The sequence below is a fragment of the Bombus huntii genome, chromosome 3 (assembly GCF_024542735.1).
Source record: "Bombus huntii isolate Logan2020A chromosome 3, iyBomHunt1.1, whole genome shotgun sequence".
NCBI classification, from domain to species: domain Eukaryota; kingdom Metazoa; phylum Arthropoda; class Insecta; order Hymenoptera; family Apidae; genus Bombus; species Bombus huntii.
The window spans coordinates 19,131,979-19,148,069 of NC_066240.1; the positions used below are offsets into that span (position 1 = coordinate 19,131,979).

At 33.0% G+C, this 16,091-nt stretch overlaps 2 protein-coding genes across 7 annotated transcripts; one reads left to right on the plus strand and one right to left on the minus strand.

Annotated features, from left to right (window-relative positions):
* The first annotated feature begins 26 nt into the window (after positions 1–26).
* On the plus strand, positions 27–4,057 carry LOC126864136 (E3 ubiquitin-protein ligase ariadne-1). 6 transcript variants are annotated; one of them, XM_050615135.1, is made up of 8 exons: positions 27–402; positions 1,693–1,966; positions 2,045–2,260; positions 2,319–2,384; positions 2,475–2,690; positions 2,766–3,323; positions 3,400–3,626; positions 3,754–4,057. In XM_050615135.1, the coding sequence occupies exons 2-8, from the start codon at positions 1,760–1,762 to the stop codon at positions 3,833–3,835; spliced, it is 1,572 nt and encodes a 523-aa protein (XP_050471092.1). In that variant the 5' UTR covers positions 27–402; positions 1,693–1,759; the 3' UTR covers positions 3,836–4,057. The 6 variants fall into 6 exon arrangements, with proteins under 6 accessions (XP_050471092.1, XP_050471095.1, XP_050471093.1 ...); XM_050615138.1 differs by lacking the exon at positions 27–402 and adding an exon at positions 454–777; XM_050615136.1 differs by lacking the exon at positions 27–402 and adding an exon at positions 1,091–1,257.
* A 2,693-nt stretch (positions 4,058–6,750) lies between these two features.
* Positions 6,751–9,330, minus strand: LOC126864139 (uncharacterized). The gene is made up of 3 exons (XM_050615144.1): positions 8,746–9,330; positions 7,711–8,172; positions 6,751–7,603 (listed from the first exon to the last, which is right to left on the minus strand). The coding sequence occupies exons 1-3, from the start codon at positions 9,055–9,057 to the stop codon at positions 7,484–7,486; spliced, it is 894 nt and encodes a 297-aa protein (XP_050471101.1). The 5' UTR covers positions 9,058–9,330; the 3' UTR covers positions 6,751–7,483.
* Positions 9,331–16,091: the final 6,761 nt, after the last annotated feature.

Consider the following 16,091-nt stretch of genomic DNA (forward strand, 5'->3'; position numbering starts at 1 on the left):
CATGTGTGTCAGTTGTACGTCGCGTAAGAAGCTAACTTCAGATAGTTGACTAAAGTCAGTAAAAACGGTACTTGGTGACGAGACATTTCGTTGTCGCGTCCCTCTTAGATTCTCAATTCCTCGGATAGTATCACGTGAAATTTAGTGTCTATTGTCGTCCATCGATCAACTCAAATCTTACATTTTCGAGAGCGAGCGCAAAAAAAAATAACGTATTTGACTCGATAGAAGAAAAAAGTCATCGCACATACTGCTATGGACGTGACAGTAGTGTTCGAGCTATAAGCTCGTCTCTTTCTTCATGGCAAACGGTGCATTCTAGATTAATTTATGGTTTTACTCGATTAGCCTACTGATTTGGTGATTTGTCCAGTGCAATGGCTAAAAAGATTATCGTGCATGGTAATATATCTGTGATGTGTTTCAACATCGATATATATTTAGCATAAAGTGTATCTGGTGTTCATTAAAATCCTTAATCGAACTTCAATTTCATCTTACTAGTCTTCTTACACTCAGAACGATATCAAAGTGAATTTTTCTTAGTTATCTTTCTACTATTCGTGGAAAATTGTTGTGATTGTTATATTCGTCAAGTATATAATAATATTTATATATTCAGTTTATCGTTTTCATTAATTATACTGTACTCCATAAAATAACAAGATATTTTTATTTATTTATATATTTTCATAAACATTACCAATTACTTAAAATGATTGAAGCGTTTGGGAGCAAAAAATAGTTAAGCCTCAATTCAGTCTCAACACTAAAGGTGTTAGTATATTTTCTTTTCCCAATCTAATATATGCATAATGTTTCTTTCAATATAAGATATAGTTTAACAAATTATGTTAAACCAATTTTTTTACGTCGAGGTATAATTATCCGTAATTATGTAAATCAGTTGATCACAATATAAAATCTAAAATTGTGTAAAATGAATGGACTTTAAAGCAAAAAATTAATAGTAAGAAAAGGACAATATAAAATATCAATTCAATAAACAGAGGATGTCATTGGGTAGTATGTATACAGAGGTGTTCTGATTGGCTAACAACACGATGGCTCATTCATCCTTACTCCGTGAAAATAGCTTTCAGTGTATCAGCTGCCGGAGTTCAACTCGGATGTTTTGGCAGCTGATTTTATTCTTGCTTGCGTTGATGGCAAAAATATTTTGAAGTTTTAACTGTTCATATTATTTTGAGAATCGTTTAGTATCGTGATTGTAAATTTCGTTAGTTACTATCGACAGTAAGTTAAGGTAAACTCATGACGAAGTTTCTTGCTTTATTCGAGAAGTAGTGAACGATGACGTCATGTGTTGAACATAAGCTGTTTTCACCTTGTTCCGCTACAATAGTATTTCGCGGGTGCAGGTGTGATAGCTTTTCGAACCAAAATTGTGTCGAAATTCATCAAGTGTAATACCAAACCAGTTGCAAATACATTCATGTTCACACTATTATTTTTTGCATAATTTCGTGGCCATTTAAGTTGGGGTACAAATTGAAATAAAAATGTGTTAGTGTACTGTTTTTATTTAACTATCATATACGTACACCAGATAGTTTAATTGTTTTCAATTACAATGTAGTGGAACAAATGAGTCAAGTGAACGTTCACAAGATTTCGTTTATAGGTCAAAATACTGGATATAATATAAATTGTATTTATTTCTTTATACAGGTACAAAATATATAAAGTAAGTGGATATATTAGTATTTCAATTATTTAATAAATCAGAAGATTCACAATGGATTCTGAAGAAGAAACATACGATGATGTTGATTCTGGTAATGAGTCTAGTGGAGATGATGTTGATTTTGCAATGGAAATAGAGGCTGGAAATCTAAGAGAACGGGCTACGGATGTTGACGATTATCCATTTGAAGTCTTATCAACAGAGGAAATAGTGCAACACATGGTTGATTCTATTAAGGAAGTTAACACAGTTGTAGAAGTATGTTTTATTCACAAGATTAAAAAAAACTTTTAATTTTTGTTATTACAGTTGAAATATTTTATTGTTTGATTATAGATACCAGCCACAACTACACGTATATTATTAAATCATTTTAAATGGGATAAAGAAAAATTAATGGAGCGTTTTTATGATGGTGATCAGGAAAAGTTGTTTGCAGAAGCACGAGTCGTTAATCCATTTAGAAAGGGTCCATTAATAAATAGAACTCAATCTTCTCAAAGTTCACTAGTACATAAAATTCTATACTATTCACTATGTATAAAATCAAATGTGTGTGTGTATGTGTATGTGCGTATAATTGCATTAACAATATATTTAAAATTTTTAGGCCAGAAGAACTTCAACAAATGGTACAGAAGAATGTGGAATTTGTTTTACTGTTCAACCATCTGCAGTATGTATATGAATACCTACAAAATACTAATTTGTGTTAAAATCTGAAATCGATGCTTGTATGCATTAAATATATCCAAAACAAATTTAGATGATGACTGGACTCGAATGTGGACATCGCTTTTGTACTGGCTGTTGGGGAGAGTATCTCACAACCAAAATTATGGAAGAAGGAGTTGGCCAAACGATTGCATGTGCAGCACATGCTTGTGACATTTTAGTTGATGATGCCAGTGTTATGCGTCTTATAAAAGACTCTAAAGTGAAATTGAAATATCAACATTTAATAACAAATAGTTTTGTTGAAGTACATATTTTTTAATCTTTCATTTTATTGAAAAATTATGTGACAACAATACTATTTAATATTTTTTTTTTATAGTGCAATAGGTTATTAAGGTGGTGTCCATCTCCAGACTGTAATAATGCAATAAAAGTGCAGTATGTAGAAGCAAGACCAGTAACCTGTAAATGTGGACATACATTCTGTTTTCATTGTGGTGAAAATTGGCATGATCCAGTAAAATGCCATTTGTTGCGCAAATGGATAAAGAAGTGTGACGATGATTCTGAAACGTCAAATTGGATTGCAGCAAACACAAAAGAATGCCCAAAATGTAACGTCACTATCGAAAAAGATGGTGGCTGTAATCATATGGTGTGCAAAAATCAAAATTGTAAAACTGACTTTTGTTGGGTGTGTCTTGGACCATGGGAACCACATGGTTCAAGCTGGTATAATTGTAACCGTTATGATGAGGAAGAAGCTAAAGCAGCACGAGATGCTCAAGAAAAATCGCGATCTGCATTACAAAGATATCTATTCTATTGTAATAGATACATAAATCACATGCAATCATTGAAATTTGAAAGTAAACTATATGCAAGTGTAAAAGAAAAAATGGAAGAAATGCAGCAACATAACATGTCATGGATTGAGGTAAAATTACTTATAACTAAATCGAATGTAGTTTAATGAAACGAAAAGCAGCATTTTATAAAAGAGTCATTTTCAGGTACAATTTTTAAAGAAAGCAGTAGACATTTTGTGTTCCTGTAGACAGACTCTTATGTATACTTATGTTTTTGCTTATTATGTGCGAAAAAATAACCAATCTGTGATTTTTGAAGACAACCAAAAGGATCTAGAGGGCACTACAGAACGCCTCTCTGAATATCTTGAACGAGATATTACAAGTGAAAATCTTGCTGATATTAAACAAAAGGTTCAAGACAAATATAGGTAGGTCATTAATTAGTAAACATATTTTTTCCTTCTTTTATCATTATAACACAATTCTATTAAATCAAGAACTAAATTGTTTAAGATATAGAGCATATATACATGTGTGTATTATTTTTATTTTAAGATATTGCGATAGCCGGAGGAAAGTGCTTTTGGAACATGTACATGAAGGTTATGAAAAAGATTGGTGGGACTATGTCGAATAGAAACCTGAACCAACTTTGTTTTTTGGGCATACGAGACAAGATTTCACTGTTGACACTTTTGCCCCAGCTGTGATAAATCAAGAAAGCTGACAGAAAACAAAAATAGAGCATGTCATCAAGTGATTTACATGTTACATATACTTTAAACGTAATATGATCTGTGGCAACACATATATCGTTATGAATTTTTGAATTTATTAAAATTGAATCCTATTACCATCAGGCTAATTGTAAAATACTTTCGCATTAATTAACGATGCTAATTTGCGCTTGCTGTGTGCTGTTTATCGTTACATATTTCAATCCCTCATAAACATGCCTTGCAATAATATTTTCAAGTCTCAAATGAATTTTATATATTAAATATGTCGAATGATAAACGATGATATAAAAGAAATCGAAGTGTGTTGCTGTATTGAAAAAAAAAAGGATTATCGAAAAATTTGCTTAATATATTTTAATGCCATAGTATAATACATTGTGTATCCCTTTTCATACTACTATAAGATTCTCCGGAAAAGTGTTATTTGATCTATGGTTAAAAACTTTTCGAGAATGCTTTGAATAGTACATGAAAAGGCTAATATAGAACTAGACTACATTGATCTGTCTTTTATTGTCAATCCTGTGCACTCGATTTATAAAGGGATAATTGGATATAACAGGATACTGGTGCAGATAAGATTCATAAAATGTCTTACCATTTTTGCTCTGTTTTGGACAGTAATACGTCCAGGCTATAACTGCCAATCTTTATGAGAAACTGAACTAAAGTGATCATGTCGTCAGTATTGTGTGCAATCTCTAGATAAAATTATATTTCTTTACCTTTTATTCTGTTTTTGTTTACATAATCTCCACGAAATTATACTCTTAAAACGAATATTTTTTGTATTTGTAAAAATAAAAGATTGAAAATTGTTTCATAAGTAAAAAATAAAGATACTTAAATTATTAGTAAACTATAATATTTTCTTGCTTTAAGCAAATTATTAAAACAGGGTCCAACATTCGTAGGGATTAATAATTCACATTATTCAGCATTAATATTCCGAATAGGAAATTGAATATTATTTATACCCAAACCACTCAGTTTTAAAGGTATGGAAATATCAAATATTTTCGTTTATTTTTTTATTTAAAATCAAGAAGAAATTAAACATTTTCCTTTTACTTAATATATGATCGTTGCTTCTTTAAAATTTATTTCATGTTTGGTGAGAGATATTCTTAATACTGACGATATGTTTCATATATCATTAATCAAGTAATTGATGGTTAATGATTGTGGTACGTTGGTCACTTATTGTTATATAAGTGGGGAACGAAATGAGTTCCGTTTGTATAGTTATATAGTTATATATTCACACGTAAATGCATAATACATACTTATACATAGTTGTAATATCGATATTAGCAACCTTAAAGTAGAAACATTTGAAGGTTTATTAAAAAGAATTGTTGATTCTTACTATTATCCTCGTTAGGATATAACAATTAAAAGAAAATAAAAAAAGCAATTGTGTTCTGTACAGTCACAAGATCTGAGTAGAAATAAGAAAAACTGTTAGATATATTCACAGCAAATTATTCTCAAGTTTATGATTTTGTATTGTATGTTCATGTAATGCATAAAGTTATAAACTATAATCAAGGAATTATTTCTTTTTTTATATTCAAACGTTAAAAAGTATTTAAAGAAATTTAACAAATTTTGTGTAATTTATACATACATCGATCATTCGATTATTATTATTAAGACCTGTGCGATAAATTTCAGTAGTTGGTTTTAGATTTGAATTGTTAAACATATCTCGAAAAACATAATACATTCAAACAATGCTGAGATTTTTGGATAGCAACAAGAATTTCATAAAAGTAATGGTATTATTCGAAGAAACAAATACCCGGTTTACAAATTTTTTAATAGTTTTCAATAACTGGTGATATGTGTACAGAAATCGCGTAAAGTATTTTATTAGTAAAGTATGTCATTAGTAAAAGTATGTGTTTAATTTTCCAATAATCTAAAAGATTATCTTAATCTAAAGATTAAACACATCGATACTTTACGCTGGTACCGTATTAAACGGAAGGTAAAAGGATACAGGACATATTATAGATACTCTCATTACTAATTATTCTGTATTTTAGAAATTTTTGTGGTTTGAAATCTTTGCATTCTGGTATCAAATAATAAATCAATATATTTTGAGTAGTACGTAGATTGTATTTACGTTTGAATAAGTATGCTATTTTAAATAAAACTATATCAATATCTACTAAATATATTTTTAATAATTCTACCGCGAAAACATTAATTCTTTTTTAAGATAATACCTTTTTTAAAATTGAATTTTTTTGGTAATAATACGACTTTCATACAAATCAGTTTCTGCAAAGTATTATAATACATATAAGCAAGTATATTTAAGAGTAATCGTTTTTGAAATTAACAGTGACCTTATTTAATACATAATTATTTTTCATTCTTTTTAAATGTATTAAGGTTTTATATTTTTCGTGATATATTTTATATATGACATCGATAACATTTAGAATGTATTATCAAGTAATACTATAGTCAATAGTCGTTAAGTGTACAATAAGACATTAAAATCTTCGATTAGATCCAATGAATGAACATTTGTTATAAAAATCAGCTACTTGGATTTAATTATCTAGCCTCCTTTGCATTTGCTAAAGTTTTATATTTTAAAAGTTGGAAATATATCACCTAAATATTTCATTCATGCAAAATATAGTACCAAGTATGTATATATACTTATATATATAATATATAATATTATATATATAATATGTAATATATATATATAATATTAAGCCTATCACATTATTTTGTAAATGATTTTTCTTGTTACAGGTTTAAAAATAACTGATACAACTAACAGAACTGAGGTTTTGTGGAAATATTTATTCCGAATACTCGTATAAAAATTTTTGCAATATCATTAGAAACTATCACGTATAATATTCATTGCTGTTTAAGAGAATGTTGCTGTATATTCAGTGAGCATTGTTATTTTAACTGCTTTTTTTATAAGTTCCAAGCATTTATTATGATGGTCTTTGATTGACAAGGAAATTTATTAATATATTTTCTACCTAGAATAAATTATAAATAAATACATTTAGATTGATTCTACCTAAATTCGACAGAATTTTGAGATTCCTGTTTGGTATAAATACCTAAAACGTCAATTTTGAGTATTATATGAAATTACTTTGATAAAATATCTAGATTAATATTAAATAAAATTTGTTTTCTCGCTAATTTAACTAGTCCATCGAGCTGCAGTTGTTATAAAATATGAATATAATAGGAAACTTGTATCGTTATCGTTCACTTATGTTACATATTTGTTGGAGTTATATAAAATGTAGGATGATTCTAAGTTGAGTGACATTGATACGATAATTGTGCAGGCTGCAAGGTTGAAACTTAATTTATATCCTGTACTTATTCTTTAAGATACCTTTTGGATCACACAATTTCACTTTCTGTGCCAATATAGAAACTTATGTAAGCTTCCAGAAATCATTTCTCGACATATTTTGGTAAAAAATAAGTACACTGGAAGATCTCACACGAAACGTACCCTGTAGACATTAATTTCTAAGAGTATATCAGGAGGTCACTGTTAAGATCGTTGCAACCAAACCAAGTGTAGCACCTGTCATTATAAGACTTCTCCAAATTGCTCCACTTATTTCTTCTGCCACAGGGTATTCTATACAAAGTTGCTCCTAAGGAAATACAATATGTGCATATGTCAATGTAACAAAAACTTGTATGTCCAAACTACAACAATTTCTATGTATTTGTATCCTAATTTTGGAAACACAGCACTTACCCATCCACCGTATCCTTTGATGAAATGTGCAACTTTCTCACCAATAAATCTGGAGACGTAAAGAGGTAATTTTTTCTTTAGAGTGTGCATTCGTCTATCCCGTGCCCACAGAGCGAGTCTACCCATGAATGCATATAGACAAACGATTCTCGCCCATGTAACTCCACCGTGTAAGAACAATTCGTCCGCAACTCCCATGAACGCTTCGTATGCCGTATCTGGCACAACGTTTAGACGATTTACCATACTTGCGAAGAGAATACTATGTTTATTCAACATTTGATACACGTTGTGTCTCATACTACGGGAAACTGGGTCTTGAGATATCAGATATATATCTTCCTTCAGTAAATACCGTATCACATCGTTGGCTAAACACTCTGCTGTTCGCTCTATGGAATCTTCGCAGAGAGTATACCGCGAAGACGAAATCAGCTGCGGAAAAAAGTTTTGCAATCGGATCTGAAAGAGATCATTGCTTCGTTATTTTAACAAATTAGTCACACTCAATTTTTTGAAGTAAATACACATATGTGTGAGAAAGCGGAATAGTAACTAGACGATTAACGGTGCTTCGCTCTCATTACTTAGAACATCGAATAGTTTAGTGTTTTCGTATATTAAATCTTAACATATCATCAGGGAGTCAACAATCTAGGATTAGATTATTTAATTTGGGAATTTTTAATCTGTATTACGGCGAATGTAAAATACGAAATAGAATTAAATATCCTAAATTTCAGCAATTTGACGAAAATCATCAAAGTCAGTTATTAAGAAGACAGTTATTAGTAAATAAGTTACAAAAATAAACAACAGAGCGAGAGGTTTAATTTTGAAATCCGACTTTATTGACCTTCCCCGAAAACGCGGCAAGAGCTACGCGCGAGTTAGAAGAAGAAAGAAACAGGCGCGAAAGAGAGGAAATTCGAGGATATAGCTTATTGACAACGGAGTCGAGTTAAATGAAAGTTTAGTTCGGTGACTTAATACCTAAGTTAACTAAAGCGAAAGTATCGATATGTGTGTGGTTACCTGACAAACTTCGATAAAAGACATAGCGGTATGTGCAGTGCCGATAGCATATCGGCACAGAGCGCCGTTATCACCGGCAATCGGTGTTCCACCGCCTCCGTTACGATCCTGTGGAATCACAGTATCAGCGCTTCCGCCGGCGTAGTCGTTGTCGTTAGAGACTCGCTGGCTCGACGAATTCTTGTTACCGGGGGGATCGCATTCCAGGATGCCGCCCACTCTGGAATGCGGTTCCCCCCGCACTGACGCACCCTGCCCCTCTCCATCCGTGAGGATCTCATTGTCCGGTGGTGCACCGTCGTCGCCGGCCATCCTCGTGTACGCACTCTCTGATCTCTTTGAGACACCGGTGTGTGTGTCAGAAGTTGGAACCACTCTCACCACAGAGAGGGACCAGATTAGTCGTAGGCACTAATCGCGATTCTTAAAAATCGAACCTCCTTTCTCGGGATTTTAAAACATGGTTGTCTGTTGAAGAGTGAGCTGCTGAACTAACGCTCGAAGCGCCGGGTTAACGAGCGCTCTACACGAAAAACTTCGGCTCGCCTGCCAGACGACGTAACGCTCTCTACTTTCCCGCGGCCATTTCCGAAGCCGAACCTTTAACCGCTCCTCACTCCTCCGTCTGCTTATCCCCACTCCGAGTTTTACGTTTCCCACCAGACTCCACTACTAGTCCATTCCCTTCCATCTATACATCGCACGTTGTATAGGACGTTGCAAAATACAGTGGCTCGCGAAGGTGTTTGGATTCTTATCGTACAAAATTTTGACGAACATGTTATGTGTATTATGTGAAATTTTTGAAATTTCATTACCATTGCAGTTCTAACAATAATCGTGCAAAGTCGCTAATAATTCTGATATTTTACATAGTTCAAAGTTCTCTAACGATAAGAAAGTTGGAAAGTTCGACTATATGTAATTCGTGAAATACCTGATTATTAATAGTCCAAAACAATGCCAATTTTAAAATTTCGCGGCTCTAAAAAGGTTAATTCAAAGTCGAAAAGTCCAAATATTTCTTGTTTGATTCTGTACATTCTATATATAAGAATTTTATTACTTTTATTTTGCTCGTACATTGTTGTCACAATAATGAAGTTTCATACTTTCGTTATAAATCTTCTTAACATTGGACATCCGTGATATAAATTTCTTTTTCTTTGACACGCTTGATAATTAACGATAGGGCATGATTGAACGGATGGTATTGACACGCCATATTCAAATTTCGAAGAAACGATATTTCACATTTCTCACTCTGATATAGTGGTCAAAATTTTATCAGCATGGCTTCTGAGAGACTGAAATATGCGCTACATATTTTGTAACCCTCTGTATACTAACACAGGTTACTTGAATGGTGCACACAACGGTACAGGCTTCTATGGATCATTCACGATTTCTCCCCACCATTGACCATTGGTGTATTCCGGCACGCGGTTCACACTGTTATCCACTGCTCCATACAAACTCACTGTACATGTACGTTTGAATGTAACGTGCATGTTGTAAATGTGTAAGTGACTCAACTATCTCTTCTATATTTCCTCTCTCGTCCCTACCCTCTGTTCACCTTTCTCTCTTTACTCTCCTTCTCAGCGAGGCGCCGTCGATAACCTCCTTCCCCTCGAAAGAGTGCTCTCGCGCACGTGCACGGTCACAAGCGCGAATACCTGTGTGCGCCCTGGGAATCGAACGAACGGAATTTTCGATGGAACGCGGAGTTCGCCTGCTATCGGCCACCGTTCTTAGCCGTATTCTCGCCGCTGTATTATTCACGGAGAATGTTTCTTCAGAGATTAAGCCACTATAATCGGATATACGATACAGTGAGGTTTTGTTTGGAATTAATTTCTTATTGTTCGTTTATCGAATTCGCTTTGTATACATACGTGATAACAAGTATATTATTATAGTTGATACTAAGTATTGAAGGTTAATTGTTATAGTTGCTACAGTGGTTGGTGCAATCATGACAACGAGGTGTGACAATGTATCGATCTTGAAAATTTGATATAGTATTTATTCTTTTCTTTTTGCCAGCATTTGAATCATTGTAGCAATTCAAATTCCATAGAGAAGTAACGCAAAGGAACGATATCTATTACCATTTAACAAACTATTTGCCATAGAAGTTACCTTTAGATTTATCGATCCTGTTATGGGAGATATAGTGACCAACGCTAACGAAATTAATTAGAATACTTGAATAAAAAGGACAGTCACAAATATATTCTTTCCTCGTAAAAAATTTGTAATAATTTTAATATTGAAATAACAGTATAAAATTACTTAATGCACCAGGAAGTGCTCACAAAATGAAGCGTGTACTCAATTTAAAATTACCCGACAGTCAACGTGTTATGCAATAAATGATTTGCTACTATTTTTGTGAAATATAAAATATGTTAATTTGAGAGTAACGATAAAGATATAACTTTATCGAGCAATAAGATTATATTAATCAAAATTGTATATGGATTTCAAGAAATTGCAACACTTATTCCAATGCCGCTGGCGCGCTTGGTGAAAGCCAGCCACGTCACAGTTGCTAACCTAAAGGTGACGTAGAGATCGTTGGGGATGACGATAGTATTCCAGTCATTGGTAGTTTCCCATTTCATTGATGCCGTGCTCCCTGTTATTATAACTTCCTGCTGTGCAGTCGCATGGGTCCACCATTCATGTTGTTTGTCTTCCATTGAATTGTCGGTAGATAGCTTTCTTTTTAAGAGAAACTTCTTTTAATGAGAAACATATTTCAAAAGAATTATTTCAAATGATCCATGAATGTTAAGGAAGTTAATAAGTTTTAAAATTATTCACTAATTTTAAGTAAAGTTACCTATTAATTTTAAAGAACTAGAACTCTATTAATCTCTACCCAAATATATTTTTTTATATATTATATTTGCTTGTTAAAATGAAATCAGTAATACACTTGAATCTAATTACTTAGTATGTAAAGTTTACAATAAATAAAACGGTGTGCCAAATACTTTCTACAGTCGTTGTAAAGTTTTCTAGATTCTACGTCGTCATATTAGAATCTTTATTAGTAAGTAATTATAAATACGTTCACCCTCCATCGTTATACAATTAAGGTTCATAACCTTAAAATTTCCTACTCGTACTAAATCGTATCATTGAGAAATTCCTTATATTACCAAAAATATTATGTCCAATCTAAAAAAAGAAACATAATTTTGCTTTCGTATAAAATTTGTTTTTACCATAGTAGTAAGATTTCTACGGTTACATAACCACGTAATTGTTTGGACGATATTTCTCGATAGGACAAAAAGAGGGACAAAAACGTCTGGGAAGAAGACGATCGTCACAAAGTGTTGGCGCGTCGATTCACATATAACGAATACGATTGGTATTCGCGATGGTGCAGAATGTAGTGGTATTTGTATTGTAGTGGTGGTCACGGCGTATTTCCAAGAAGGAATTATTATGTTGAAACTGGTCGGCGCGGCGCGGCGTGCACGCCGACTGACTCTGATCGGCGGCGCGCGACCGTGCCCGCTCTTTTCTGCCTGTGCAACCTTCAAAGGCCACAGAATGCGTCGATGAATGAAGTAGGAAAGTTGCAGAGTACCGAGCCGACCGGATGTGTATACTAGGTGGTCAAGAAAATGAGAGCTACTACGTCATTCAGCAACTAGCTAGTTTTGCGCCCCCTCTCAGTGGTTAGAGTCACTGCTAGACGCTCTAACGACAATTATCAATCACTTTATTTTTACATTGTCTCGATATTAAACCATCTTTAATCGCTCTTTGTCTTTTACTTGTCACTTAGCGTATAGACTTCTTTTTTTTTAATTCTTCGCACGATATATTAAAGATGTAGAAAAGAAGTTTAAGGTAAAATAGTTAGTGCAAAATAGATTAAAAAGGATGGAATGTGTTAAAAGTTGAATAAAATAATGATATATGTTTATGTAATATGAATAGCGGAAGTTCAACTGCTTCTGATGAAGGTTGTTTAAGACTTATTTGCTCCATCTTCTCCAATGTACAGTGAACGCAAAAAGTAGGTTTATATTTTTCTCTTCCTGACACGAATACGGTGAAGCTTGGTTTATACATATAGATTTCTCAACGGACGATCGATAATTTTATCTCAGTGTGACGGTTTTGAAATAGGACGAAGTACGACAATTTTTTATAAGCTTCTTCATATTGCACATAACTTGGTACTACAAATATCTACGCTTATTATCAACAACAATCTTTCCAACTTCCGTCTTCGTCCTTGCCTCTTGCCTCTTTGGTTTTCTGCAACTAGTTTATTCTCCTTCCTAAATTATTCAAAGGATAAGTAGTTCATAGATTCTTCCTGCTATTTATGATTTCTCGTTTCTAGGATAGGAGTTTATTTCAGAATAATCGCGTACCAAATAAAGCTTCAAATAGCGTTCAAATAAATGAAATTCATGTAAACGGATTTCTATCGAGTATTTAATTTATTTCAAAAAGAAAATATTTGTTAAACTACCGACTTATTAAATACCACCGTTTTGTGTCCCTTATATACTTAAACACTATAAAAACATTTACTCAAACATTATACTGTAGTACTCAAACACAGATTCTTTTTAAAGACATGTATCTTTAAAGGATCAAGCTTGATCTATGAATTTCAGTCTTTCTCATCGCGAATGATAATTATCTATGAGATTAGAAATATTTGCTGATGGAAGGTCTTGTAAGCCGTACGATAAACGATTTCTCTTAACCAAAGCTCGCAGGTGTCTATCGACTTTGTCTATGCGTTATTCGAGGCGGTTTACCTTTCTATACCAAATGTGGATAATCACACACGTAAGGCATTAATGCTTGGCAGCCGGACATGGATAAATTGGCAATATGAGTCACGTATAAATGACATCTAATTGGGTCATTATCTCACAGTTGCTTCTTAAAGTGGCAAGAGACGCAATAAGAAGCTTTGTGGATTGGCAACGTTTCGCACGACGAATTCCTTAGGAAAAATTTAAATGTATCTCATTCTCGCACTTCGCATAAAATACTATTTAAATCCCACTTTTGATTTAACTGGCCAAAAATATAACGTACAGTGCAGTTATATTTTACATTCTTTAAAGTATTTGAACATTTATAATAGAATATTTTTATTAATCTAATCGAACTTTTCGAGAAGTTGTATTCAGACAATCTTTTTCCGTTTGTCAACGTAAAGAATCGTTTTTAGATGATGAGCTTCTTAACTTCCGCTACGAATTTTCCAAACATAACCTAATATTATTAGCGAATTACGAGTGTATTATTTGCCTTGTTGGGTACTATTTCTATATTGCTTTTCGAAAACCACTCTATTACTTCTCATGGTTTAGGGTGGCTTTCGTTAGTCTTTTATTGCATTTGCTGACAACGTTATTTTAATAAAGAATTAAATAAACCAAAATGTTTTGTCCATATTATATTATAAAATTTTTTTGTGTTTATAATTCGCAATGGTTAAGCTTCTACATACTGAAGTGCTTCTTATACTTGTTTCATTTCTTTGTTGTTTCGCGATAGGAGATTGCACGCGTATCGTTTGTCTCTCTCGATAACCCATCCGTTCTCGAATTACCTTAGATTGGTAACAATTGTGCTTTATCCTTCTCTGGCCCATTAAAATGTCAGCCAGTCGCTGACAAACATATCAACTACCGCGACATCCGTCAAGTCGGACCACGTGTCTTGATAGTGGTCTGCAGCTACGATTGAAAATATCGTTTCACTTTGTTTTCTCGCCGCGAAGTGGACCGTGGGAATACAAGTGAGTGAGCGGCACACAGTATTTCAGGGGAACTCGTGGCAACCGGCTCTCGGTAGCTTTTCTTACCATCATTCATGATACTATGGTACGGCAATAGGATGATTGCCTGACGGCCGATGCCTAAAGTGGATAAAGTCTTCTATAGTAATTTAACTCGAACAGGGCACAGGGGTGTGTTAGATAACCAGCCTTTTACATTTTACTATCACTGAGTTGGCCTAACGACCAGCCGTGTTTGACCTCTACGTCCAAAAGCATGTTGTTCGTCATTTGGATAGTTGTCCCTTTGAGGTTTCGATATTAGTCGAAGCTTGAATTTGCGATGTTATTGGCTAAGAATGAAGGTTATGTTTATTCATCTGGAACTCGGTAGTTTTGTAAGCGTCAAAAAATCTGGTCAACTTGTTATTCAATATTATATTGTATGTTTAAAACTATCCTGTATAATTTGTTAATAAACATTCATATTCATTGAATAATCTGACGTATCTATCGATCCACGTGGAATAATCTAAGTCAATAAATTTGTTATTTAGTCCTTTGGGCAGTTTCACAAAAATTGATATATTTGAATATAAATGACGAATGATAATAAATTATATCACATGTACTACTTTTCGAATATATGTATTAACCCTATTCCTGGCGGATGGCGAATCCATTCGGATCTAGACGTACGTCGCTCCTAAGTTGCAATTATTTTAATGTATATTCTATATTTGCAGAAACGTTGAAGGCAACACGAACTCTTTGCACGTTGCTAAGATCATCCGCTGTTCGAGGGTTAATCAAGATCCGTGAATTATTTCTCTAAATTAGATTTTAGGAGTGACAGATTTCTATTAGATTTCCGTAAATCTTCATAACTATATGGGAATTATGTCTGAAGAGTATCACTCGTGTCAAGTGAATGAAAGTAATTTTAAGTCAACTAAATAATCTATGGATTTTACTACAATGGAAAAATTATTTCATAAATCAGCTATTCAGATAGTTGGTTTATTATTTATTTTTAATTCGTTCTCATAGATTAGTATGACTTAACAAATTTTGGCTAAATACAAAATTCAAACAATGGTAATACCTTTTGAGAAGATTTGGTTTCCTGTTGGAATTATGATAAAAAATCTTTTTAAATCCAGACATATATCTACCATATCTCACTATTCACAGACAAGTGGTGCACTCGTGAGCTACCATTTAAGTAATAAAGGCTACCTTAAGCGCTATATTAAACCGAATCAAACAGGCTGGAGCCAGTATATACAATTTGAATATTTAGTTATGATAAGGAACCTTATTCGGCCATTTTTATTCAGTATCCTTCATACATCGCCAAAAATGTAGAAATATAAAAAACGTAGGCTAAAATAAACAGTTAGGTTTTAATTATTGATTGCATATTTTTAGTATTATAGTGTGCAATTTTAATTAATTGTTAATTTCATTAAATGCTAATGAGAATACTATGAATGCTAATAAATCCTATTAATAAATTTTCCATTTTTTATCTGTACATTTTACATTTTTCTATTACTATAGATAA